Genomic DNA, 12,841 nt, shown 5'->3' on the forward strand with positions numbered 1-12,841 from the left:
GTGAGCCGATTGCACCCTTGTATGTGCAATCGGTGCCAATGAGACAGATGGCACACTGGTCGGCATTGCTCTGGAAAAAATAAATGGCTTGGTATGATAGGGATTTTCTGCACCGACAATGGTACCTGTGCCGAAGAGGTCTCTATTAGGGATGTGAATCGTTTTTCAACGATTAAAATTATCGTCCGATAATTTTAAAATCGTCTTAAATCGTTAAAGAACACGATACAATAGGAATTCTAACGATTTATCGTTAAAAAATCGTTAATCGAGTTAGTGCGCACTAAAAGAAAATGATACAAATTGACACTTTTCAGGTCAGTTAGGAATGAATATGTATTCCTATTGGCTGGCTGCCCTCTTATTTATTGATGTTACCAAGGTTCCCACTGAGGTGATGGTTGGGGGGATGGGAAATGGAAACGGTTGGTAGCTTGACAAAAAAAGTAATGTGATCAGTCAATGTGACTAGAACTTGTGCCTATCCCTGAAATCGGGAGTGTTGTGATCTTCCTGCACACAGTTCCCTAACCCTGATACCGGGAGTGTTGTGATCTTCCTGCATGCAGTGCCCTAACCCTGATACCGGGAGTGTTGTGATCTTCCTGCACGCAGTGCCCTATCCCTGATACCGGGGGTGTTGTGATCTTCCTGCACTGAGCAGGGATACGGCACTGCATGCAGGAAGATCACAACACTCCCGGTATCAGGGTTAGGGCACTGTGTGCAGGAAGATCACAACACTCCCGGTATCAGGGATAGGGCACTGAGTGCAGGAAGATCACAACACCCCCGGTATCAGGGATAGGGCACTGCATGCAGGAAGATCACAACACTCCCGGTATCAGGGTTAGGGCACTAGTGTGTGCAGGAAGATCACAACACTCCCAGTATCAGGGATATGGCACTGAGTACAGGAAGATCACAACACCCCTGGTATCAGGGTTAGGGCACTGCGTGCAGGAAGATCACAACACTCCCGGTATCAGGGTTAGGGCACTGCGTGCAGGAAGATCACAACACCCCTGGTATCAGGGTTAGGGCACTGTGTGCAGGAAGATCACAACACTCCCGGTATCAGGGATAAGGCACTGAGTGCAGGAAGATCACAACACTCCTGGTATCAGGGATAGGGCACTGCGTGCAGGAAGATCACAACACTCCCGGTATCAGGGTTAGGGCACTGTGTGCAGGAAGATCACAACACTCCTGGTATTATGGATAGGGCACTGCATGCAGGAAGATCACAACACCCCTGGTATCAGGGATAGGGCACTGCGTGCAGGAAGATCACAACACTCCCAGTATCAGGGATACGGCACTGCATGCAGGAAGATCACAACACTCCCGGTATCAGGGATAGGGCACAAGTTCTAGTCACATTGACTGATCACATTACTTTTTTTGTCAAGCTACCAACTGTTTCCATTTCCCATCCCCCATATATTGTCAGTGGGAACCTTGGTAACATGAATAAATAAGAGGGCAGCCAATAGGAATACATATTCATTCCTAGACTGACCATAACTGACCTGAAAAGTGTCAAATTGTATCATTTTCTCTTAGTGCGCACTAACAATGGTTAGTGCGCGCTAACTTCCTGTTAGTGCGCACTAACTCCCGTTAGTGCGCACTAATCGGAAAAAACGATTTTTTAACTAAAAAATCGTGCCAAACCCTATTTTCTTCTCCTGCCAGACGATTTCAATCGTTAAGACGATCGGGCACACGATTCACATCCCTAGTCTCTATTCTTGATGGCATGCCTACTGTTGCACAGTTCTTTGCCAACACTGCTGTTTTTTTGATGCTGAGGGAGACATCCCCAAAGGGGATCACTCATGCTGTTTTGGCACTACTCTGGGCATTTTATTTGGTGCCATGGTCTTCCATGCCTCGCTCAACTCTTGACCTTGACAGATCCTTGATTTGGCACCATAGTGGTGGGGAACTTTCTTTGCCTTGTGGGAAAGAGGGGGAATAGAATCCTGTTTTGACTTCAAGCAGGAATCCAATGATGCCTTGCTTCAAGAAGAGAACAGCTTTGCTTGTCTGATCTCGCTCAGAGGCTTCAGGTCCTTACCCAATTGTGCAATCCACAAGACTATCTTTCAGTTGTGGTGCCTCTGCACCCTCAGCAACATTCAACTATTCTTAGAGAGAAACTGGGAACATGTTTGTGCGCTAGCCTGGATAAAGAAAGACTGAAGAATTTACTGGGTAGTGCTAGCACATGTGAACTCCTGGCATGCTCAGTAAGACTTTCCTGAGCTCTGAGAGCTGGGACTGAGGCAGCGCCATGGAAGACATCACCCACACATAATGGTTGATTCACGCCTGTTTGTTAACGGAGAATTTTGATTTACCTTCAGAAATGGACTGCATGTTTTCTTGAGGGCCAATGACTGTCTTGCTATTGTCTTCCATATTGACCTGCCAGGAGAATTCTAGTTGCACATTCCCAGTATTTGTCAGTTGATACCTATATAACACAAAATTCTGCTGCTTAGTGAACATGACCCAGAAAAGGAAATATTTTTCATTAACAAGAAACCTCCCAAAGTTAGCCTCGGGGCAAATTAGTTGATCAACGGTCTACAAGTACTTTTTACTCATGGACTTTGCTGTGGGTACAAAGTACCCAAGGACTTTTCCACCTGATTTTTGAGCACAAAATTGTTATGGAAAACATTGCATGTAGATTCTAAAAATACAGTCTGTGTGTTTTATTGTTTTGATCCTGATCAAAACAAACTCTCAGGAATGTTTCCCCCAAATGTGGCAAAAAGTATGCTCACTGTATAACAGGGATGAGCAAACTGGTAGGCTTGAACAATCCTAGTTTCCCAATCAGGGAAAAAAATGGCTAAGTTGTCAAGTCTTGGTGCCTTGGAGGTACTGCAAGCTCAGGAGCCAGGGTGCTGCCAGAATGTAGTGAAATCATTGTAGGCATGCCATGGCTTCGCCATACATCTCTTTCAGTGGGTGAGGAAGAGGAGCTGCTTCTATTGTGGTGTGCCAAGATGGGGAGCTGCTTATTCTGCAGCAGAACTGGACATAGGAACAGCCACTGCAGTGTTCCACAACTCAGGAGAAACTGCTACCTTCAGGCCATAGCTCAGAAGGAGTTCCTGCTGCAATCGTGTCTCTACTCAGGTAGAGAGAACATGGCTGTTGCCTGCCAGGGAAAAGAAGTATTGAGGTTGAAATGGGGAATGAGCAAAGGGGCCAGAGAAAATAAGGAAGAGGAAGGAAGAGAAGGAGGAAGGGAGAATACAAACAAAAAGTGTAAAAAAGTTTTAAAAAAGCAAAGCAAAACATGAGAAAATAAAAAAAGATGAGCAAACTAAGAAAAATGCAAAAATAGAGAAAAACAAGAAAAATTAGTGAAAACAGTAAAAAAAAATAAAAAAAATCAAGAAACAAAAATTGGGCAGGGTGAAAGTTTTTCTCAGCTCCTAAAAATTTTTAGTTGGCACCTAAGTTTTTGAAACATTTTCCAGCCCTTACCATTGTGTGTGGCCTGTTTGCTGTGCTTTGGTCTGTATGTGTGGTCTATGTCTCTGTATGTGATGTGGTTTGTTCCCCTTGTATCTTTGTCTAGATGTGGTGTGTCTATGCCTGTCTGTGGTATGTGTGTGTGTCTGATTTCAGTCTGGAGATGGTGTTTCTGTCTAGGTGTGGTATGTTTGAAACTCTGGGCTTGTCTAAGTGTTGGGTTTCTGTCTCATTGTGTGAGGCTGATGCTATATTAAATGCAGTAAAGTCAACGCCCGCTTTCTTAATGTGTACATGGCACCCGCAAGCGACCCTAGTGCCTCCTTGCTAGCACGACCCCCTAATTTGTTTATAGCATGGCGCCGATAAACTCTGCATCCATTTTCATTACTGGCAGACGGCCAGTTATGAAAACCGATGCCGAGTTTACCGGCGTCTGTCTTCATAACTTGGCAGTCTGCCGAGGTATTTTTTTTTCTTAAGTAAAATAAAAAAAAGAAGTACAGAAATGGAAAATTGGTTCTTACCTGCTAATTTTCTTTCCTGTAGAACCAAGGATCAGTCCAGACCGCTGGGTTGTGTCTCCCTTCCAGCAGATGGAGTCAGAGAAAAAAGCAGAAGGCACCCTCTGATAACCCAGTGTGCCACCTGCTGTCCCTCAGTATAATCAATATCAAAGCAGAAGAGGTAAATTGAATAACCAATGACTAGATCAAGATAGTGCAACTGCACCAAAAAACTGTGCCAAAACTATATACATAAAGAAGAGCACGGATAGAAACCCATATCCAAAGTCTTCATTCTTCATACTCTCCGGAAAGAAACTGCAAAGAGAAAACAGAAACAAGTAAGCGGACTCTCCTGAACACTATAACCCTGGGCGGGCATCTGGACTGATCCTTGGTAGTACAGGAATTAAAATTAGCAGGTAAGAACCAATTTTCCTTTCCCTGTACGTACTAGGATCAGTCCAGACCGCTGAGATGTACCCAAGCTGCCCTAAATGGGGTGGGACCTGGAGAGTCCCACTTGAAGCACACTGCTACCAAAGGAATCAACATCCGGAGCCCGGACGTCCAAACGGTAATGCTTAGCAAACGTATGGAAGGATTTCCAAGTGGCTGCTCTGCAAATCTTTTGAGGCGACACACATTGACTTTCTGCCCAAGAAGCCGCCTGCGATTTGATGGAATGAGCCTTAAGACCATCTGGCACCGGACGCCCGTGACATATATATGCCGAAGCAATGGTGTCCTTTAACCTTCGGGCGATGGTAGTCTTGGAAGCCTGACATCCCTTCTTAGGACCGCTCCATAGCACAAAAAGATGGTCTGATACACGAAAAGCATTAGTCACCTCCAAATATTGTAGAAGCACCCATCGGACATCCAGTCTCCTCAATTCCTGAGCTTGAGGGGAAGTCCGATCCAAATCCGGAAAAGCCGGCAACTCCACTGATTGGTTCACATGAAAGGCCGAGACCACCTTAGGTAGAAAGGAGGGTACCGTTCTTAGCGAAATTCCCGAAACCGAGATCCGCAAGAACGGCTCTCTGCAGGACAACGCTTGATTTTCCGATATACGCCTAGCCGAGCAGATCGCCACGAGGAACATCGCTTTGAGTGTTAAATCCTTCAAAGTTACATGCTTGAGTGGCTCAAAAGGGGGGCCACAGAGACCACAGAGAACCAAATTTAAACTCCACGACAGACAAACGGCCCGCACCGGTGGATGCAAATGTTTGGCTCCTTTCAAAAAATGAGCCACATCAGGATGGCCTGCAAGAGACGTACCATCTACCTTACCATGCAAACAGCCCAATGCCGCTACCTGAACACGAAGCGAGCTGTATGCCAGGCCCTTTTTCAAACCATCCTGCAAGAATGCTAGAATATGTACCAAAGTGGCCCGGTGCGGGGACATATCCAACCCGCTGCACCAGGAATCAAAAACCTTCCATACTCGAACATAAGTAAGAGAGGTAGATGTTTTCCGGGCATGCAATAGAGTCGAGATAACCGCATCCAGATATCCTTTCTTTCTCAGCTGCCGCCTCTCATAAGCCAAGCCGCTAGACAAAAGTGAGCAGCCTGCTCGAAAAATACTGGACCCTGCCATAGCAGATTCGGCAGGTGACCGAGACGCAAGGGGCCGTCGACCGCTAAGTTGATCAGGTCTGTGAATCACGGTCTCCGTGGCCACTCGGGAGCCACGAGAATCACCAGGCCCCGGTGGGACTCTATTCTTCTCAAGACCTTTCCCACCAGCGGCCAGGGAGGAAACATACAAAGCAGTATGTCACGGGGCCACGGAAGGACCAAGGCATCCACTCCTTCCGCCCCATGTTCCCTCCTGCAGCTGAAGAAACGAGCTGCCTTCGCGTTCAGATGAGTAGCCATCAGATCTAGTCAGGGTACTCCCCACCGATGAATCAGGAGCCGCATCGCCACCTCGGACAGCTCCCACTCTCCGGGGCCTAGTTGCTGGCGACTGAGAAAATCTGCCTGCACGTTGCTTACTCCTGCTATGTGAGATGCTGCCAACCGAACTAGATGGTGTTCCACCCAGGCCATCAACCTGTCTGCCTCTGCGGCAAATGGACGACTCTTTGTTCTGCCTTGCCTGTTGATGTACGCCACCGTCGTCGCATTGTCTGAGAGAACTCTCACTGAACGATGCCGAACAAGCGGGAGAAAGGTGCATAATGCTAGGCGAACCACTTTCGTCTCCAAGCGATTGATGAACATAAGAACATAAGAACATAAGAAAATGCCATACTGGGTCAGACCAAGGGTCCATCAAGCCCAGCATCCTGTTTCCTACAGTGGCCAATCCAGGCCACAAGAACCTGGCAAGTACCCAAAAACTAAGTCTATTCCATGTAACCATTGCTAATGGCAGTGGCTATTCTCTAAGTGAACTTAATAGCAGGTAATGGACTTCTCCTCCAAGAACTTATCCAATCCTTTTTTAAACACAGCTATACTAACTGCACGAACCACATTCTCTGGCAACAAATTCCAGAGTTTAATTGTGCGTTGAGTAAAAAAGAACTTTCTCCGATTAGTTTTAAATGTGCCCCATGCTAACTTCATGGAGTGCCCCCTAGTCTTTCTACTATCCGAAAGAGTAAATAACCGATTCACATCTACCCGTTCTAGACCTCTCATGATTTTAAACACCTCTATCATATCCCCCCTCAGTCGTCTCTTCTCCAAGCTGAAAAGTCCTAACCTCTTTAGTCTTTCCTCATAGGGGAGTTGTTCCATTCCCCTTATCATTTTGGTAGCCCTTCTCTGTACCTTCTCCATTACAATTATATCTTTTTTGAGATGCGGCGACCAGAATTGTACACAGTATTCAAGGTGCGGTCTCACCATGGAGCGATACAGAGGCATTATGACATTTTCCGTTTTATTCACCATTCCCTTTCTAATAATTCCCAACATTCTGTTTGCCTTTTTGACTGCCGCAGCACACTGCACCGACGATTTCAATGTGCTATCCACTATGACACCTAGATCTCTTTCTTGGGTTGTAGCACCTAATATGGAACCCTACATTGTGTAATTATAGCATGGGTTATTTTTCCCTATATGCATCACCTTGCACTTATCCACATTAAATTTCATCTGCCATTTGGATGCCCAATTTTCCAGTCTGACAAGGTCTTCCTGCAATTTATCACAATCTGCTTGTGATTTAACTACTCTGAACAATTTTGTGTCATCTGCAAATTTGATTATCTCACTCGTCGTATTTCTTTCCAGATCATTTATAAATATATTGAACAGTAAGGGTCCCAATACAGATCCCTGAGGCACTCCACTGTCCACTCCCTTCCACTGAGAAAATTGCCCATTTAATCCTACTCTCTGTTTCCTGTCTTTTAGCCAGTTTGCAATCCACAAAAGGACATAGCCACCTATCCCATGACTTTTTACTTTTCCTAGAAGCTTCTCATGAGGAACTTTGTCAAATGCCTTCTGAAAATCCAAGTATACTATATCTACCGGTTCACCTTTATCCACATGTTTATTAACTCCTTCAAAAAAGTGAAGCAGATTTGTGAGGCAAGACTTGCCCTGGGTAAAGCCATGCTGACTTTGTTCCATTAAACCATGTCTTTCTATATGTTCTGTGATTTTGATGTTTATAACACTTTCCACTATTTTTCCTGGCACTGAAGTCAGGCTAACCGGTCTGTAGTTTCCCGGATCGCCCCTGGAGCCCTTTTTAAATATTGGGGTTACATTTGCTATCCTCCAGTCTTCAGGTACAATGGATGATTTTAATGATAAGTTACAAATTTTTACTAATAGGTCTTGAAATTTCATTTTTTAGTTCCTTCAGAACTCTGGGGTGTATACCATCCGGTCCAGGTGATTTACTACTCTTCAGTTTGTCAATCAGGCCTACCACATCTTCTAGGTTCACCGTGATTTGATTCAGTCCATCTGAATCATTACCCATGAAAACCTTCTCCATTACGGGTACCTCCCCAACATCCTCTTCAGTAAACACCGAAGCAAAGAAATCATTTAATCTTTCCACGATGGCCTTATCTTCTCTAAGTGCCCCTTTAACCCCTCGATCATCTAACGGTCCAACTGACTCCCTCATAGGCTTTCTGCTTCGGATATATTTTTAAAAGTTTTTACTGTGAGTTTTTGCCTCTACAGCCAACTTCTTTTCAAATTCTCTCTTAGCCTCTCTTATCAATGTCTTACATTTAACTTATTTATTTATTTATTTAGCATTTTTCTATACCGACCTTCAAGGTTAAATACCTTATCAGGTCGGTTTACATCGAACAGGGACATAAAAACAGTAAACATAAACAACTTATTATAATCAGGAGAAACAAAGTTACATTTAACAAGGACTGCAAAACTTGGAAGCTTAAACAGCTGGAAAGAAAGGCTTAAGAGGGTAGTAAATTAAAAAACTAAGACCTAAAAGTCCGTGCTAGTGCTAGTTGGGCTATTATGAAAGTGCTGATGCTTGTGTAGTATTTTGCCATTGTTTATGCTTTATCCTATTTTCTTCTGTTGGATCCTTCTTCCAATTTTTGAATGAAGATCTTTTGGCTAAAATAGCTTCTTTCACCTCCCCTTTTAACCATGCCGGTAATCGTTTTGCCTTCTTTCCACCTTTCTTAATGTGTGGAATACATCTGGACTGTATTTTTTAACAATGACCACGCCTCTTGGACATTTTTTAACAATGACCACGCCTCTTGGACATTTTTTACTTTTGTAGCTGCTCCTTTCAGTTTTTTTCTAACAATTTTTCTCATTTTATCAAAGTTTCCCTTTTGAAAGTTTAGCACGAGAGCCTTGGATTTGCACACTGTTCCTTTTCCAATCATTAAATCAAATTTGATCCAACTGTGTCTTATCTATACCCCCCCTGGTCTACTAGAGAAAGATTCATCACCACTTATTGAATTCTTTGCAAACTCACTATCACCTGATCTACCCACTATCCTCCTAGGAGATTTTAATTTACACGTGGATACAACACCACAATCACCTGCCTGTGAAGCTTTCCTATCTTCACTTGAAGCTATGGGCTTCCAACAGATAGTAAACTCCCCCACACACAAAGCTGGCCACACCCTTGACCTGATTTTCATCAACTCCCCCATCAGCGTGAACAGTCCTCCTTTATGTACGGCAGTACCATGGTCTGATCACTCCTTGATCAAGACCAAACTATCACTTCCCCAAAGCTCCTTGTCCACGCCCCATCAGCCCATATCTTTCAAATTTCGCAAATCCTGTGATGTAGAGACCATCACGCTAGCATGCTCGGACATAGACAAACAAATTGACCTATCATCCCCAGATAATGCATTCTCCTCCTGGGTTAACCTTACACTCAGCATTGCCAATGAACATTGCCCCCTAATAACAAAAACTATCCTCAGAAATCTCAAAATGCAACTCAGAGCTTCGGAAAGGTCATGGCGCAAACACTAATCCCCCGCAACCAAAACTCTCTACTATCAACGCATGCATGAATATAGAAATTCCATCCTTCATTCTAAACGGGAATACTACGCCAAAAAAATAAATGGTCTGCAATACAACCCCAAGGCTCTTTTCACTATGGTTGCTGACCTGACTTCTCCCATACACACACAACAACTAGCTAACTCCTCGACAAATCGTTGCAACGAATTAGCTCAATTTTTTAAAAACAATGTATCATCCATCATGGCACAGTTCTCGCACAACAACCTCAACATCTGTCTTCCCAATATCAACTCTCCAGTCTCCCTTTCCTCGTTTGAGTCCTCATCTTCCCTAGAAGTAGAGAACATACTTAAGAAAATGAAACCATCAACACATCCCTCTGAAACTATTCCCTCTAAACTCCTACTATCTATACACAATGTAATCGCCAAACCCATTTCAAATATTCTCAACTGTTCCCTAGAGCATGGCTTTGTCCCGAATTTTCTGAAACAAGCTATAGTTAAACCGCTACTCAAAAAATCCAACCTTGACCCCACCACCCTTTCTAATTACAGACCGGTGTCCAACCTACCCCTCCTAGCTAAAGTTCTTGAGAAGCTGGTGAACTCACGCCTGTCCGATCACCTTGAACAGAACAACATCCTCCCTCCTACCCAATATGGTTTCAGGAAGCATTTAAGTACTGAAACATTGCTCCTCTCCCTGCACGATACTCTTATCAAAGGAACCGACTCCGGATCCTCCTACCTTATTGCATTACTTGACATCTCGGCTGCGTTTGACACAGTCAATCACGATGTCCTACTCAACATACTCAGAAATATTGGGATCACTGGCAAGGCCATTGACTGGATTCAATCTTATCTCCAAAATCGCACTTTCACTGTCACAATGGACAACAATGAATCTGATCCCATCAGTCTTCCCCAAGGTGTACCCCAAGGTTCCTCACTCTCATCCACGCTATTTAATATATACATGCTTCCCCTTACCACGCTTCTCACTAACCTGCACATCAAGCATTTTATTTATGCTGACGATGTGCAAATCATCTTCCCTTTCTCTGACACCATCCAAACTGCTTTACACAGCTGGGAATCCTGTCTTTCCTCTATCAACCAACTCCTAAAGGACATGCACCTAGCTCTTAATTCCAACAAGACTGAGCTATTAATCATATCTAATAGGCAACCGATCCCAGACATCCCTCCTGCTTACTCAGCTACCAACTTCCCATCGCACACTCGAAACTTTGGAGTTATTATTGATAATCACCTCTCATTTAAACCATTCATCAAATCCATCATAAAAGACTGCTATTTTGAACTCCAAACAATAAAGAAACTCAGACCCCTACTACACTTCAATGATTTCCGTACTGTCCTCCAAGCTATTATTTTATCGAAGATTGACTATTGTAATGCGCTCTTACTTGGCATTCCTGCAACACACACTAAGCCACTTCAACTCCTACAAAATGCCGCCGCTCGGATATTGTCAAACACAAAGAAAAGAGATTACATCACCCCCACACTTATTGAACTACACTGGCTCCCTATACAGTCACGAATTCTTTATAAAACACTCTCGATTATACATAAGAGTCTAGTAAATTCCAACCTCAACTGGCTTAACCCCCCCCCTCTTACCTCGTACCTCCATGAGACCTACACGCCCAGCTCTCCAAGGAACACTCCGTGCCCAATCTATTAAATCTTTTAAACTCTCCTCCACTATTAACAGAGCCTTTTCTCTTGCCGGCCCCACCATATGGAACTCACTGCCCATGATATCCGCATAGAGACCTATACCCCCACTTTCAAAAAGAAACTTAAAACATGGCTCTTTCAGCAAGCCTACTCCATCTCACCCCCTATTACATAAAACCCCCCTATGAATGTTATACTGATATCTTGGTATTAACGCCTTTATGTCTGATGATTTTGTACTTTGCACTTTCATGTATATAGTTATAGTTATATTCCATAGCATCTACCCATTGATGCCTGTTATATGTAAGGGCTCCTCCCAAAAATTTATTTATATGTTGCCTAGTTCATCATATTATATTATGTTATCTGTTATATGTTATATGTACAGGCACTGCCCAATGGTTTTTTTGTTCACTGTGAACCGATACGATGTGCGAACGGATATCGGTATAAAAGAAATGTTAAATAGATAAATAAATATTATGATCACTATTGCCAAGCGGCCCCACCACCGTTACCTCTCTCACCAAGTCCTGTGCTCCACTGAGAATTAGATCTAAAATTGCTCCCTCTCTCGTCGGTTCCTGAACCAATTGCTCCATAAAGCTATCATTTATTCCATCCAGGAACGTTATCTCTCTAGTGTGACCCGATGATACATTTACCCAGTCTATATTGGGGTAATTGAAGTCTCCCATTATTACTGCACTACCAATTTGGTTAGCTTCCCTAATTTCTCTTAGCATTTCACTGTCCATCTCACCATCTTGATCAGGTGGACGGTAGTATACCCCTATCACTGTTGTCTTCCCTGACACACAAGGGATTTCTACCCATAAAGATTCAATTTTGTATTTAGTCTCATGCAGGATGTTTATCCTGTTGGACTCTATGCCATCCCGGACATAAAGCGCCACACCTCCTCCCGACTGCTCCTCTCTGTCATTGCGATATAATTTGTACCCCGGTATAGCACTGTCCCATTGGTTATCCTCTTTCCACCATGTCTCTGAGATGCCAATTAAGTCTATGTCATCATTTACTGCTATACATTCTAATTCTCCCATCTTACTTCTTAGACATCTGGCATTAGCATACAAACATTTCAAAGTTTGTTTTTTGTTTGTATTTTTATTCTGCTTTTTAATTGATAGGGATAAGTTAGAATTTTTTAGCTCAGGTGAGTTTTTAATTACAGGCACTTGGACTACTTTTCTAATTATTGGAACCTCACTGTGGGGATGCCCTAATTCTAATGCATCATTAGTATCCTTTAAAGATACCTCTCTCTGAACCATGCGCTGCTGAGCGACTGTCGGCTTTCCCCTTTGTTCTAGTTTAAAAGCTGCTCTATCTCCTTTTTAAAGGTAAGCGCCAGCAGTCTGGTTCCACCCTGGTTAAGGTGGAGCCCATCCCTTCAGAAGAGACAGCAAATGTTGCTTACCTGATGTAACAGGTGTTCTCACAGGACAGCAGGATGTTAGTCCTCACAAATGGGTGACATCGAGGATGGAGCCCTGTACGGAAAACTTTTCTGTCAAAGTTTCAACAAGCTTTGACTGACACTAGCACACTGGGTGCACTGAGCATGCCCAGCCTGCAATTATCCCTGTGAGCCACAGGTGTCTCCCTCAGTCTCGTCTTATA

The 12,841-nt window shown here is 43.8% G+C and overlaps 1 protein-coding gene across 1 annotated transcript in view; it reads right to left on the reverse strand.

Moving 5' to 3' along the window:
- Positions 1-12,841, reverse strand: part of HYDIN (HYDIN axonemal central pair apparatus protein) — a 1,819,717-nt gene that overhangs the window by 334,921 nt on the left and 1,471,955 nt on the right. Inside the window, exon 68 of the mRNA XM_029609235.1 lies at positions 2,367-2,482. Coding sequence (XP_029465095.1) covers positions 2,367-2,482 — 116 coding nt within the window. The remainder of the gene's footprint in view (positions 1-2,366; positions 2,483-12,841) is intronic.

The sequence above is a fragment of the Rhinatrema bivittatum genome, chromosome 7 (genome assembly GCF_901001135.1).
Source record: "Rhinatrema bivittatum chromosome 7, aRhiBiv1.1, whole genome shotgun sequence".
In the NCBI taxonomy this organism is placed as follows: Eukaryota; Metazoa; Chordata; class Amphibia; order Gymnophiona; family Rhinatrematidae; genus Rhinatrema; species Rhinatrema bivittatum.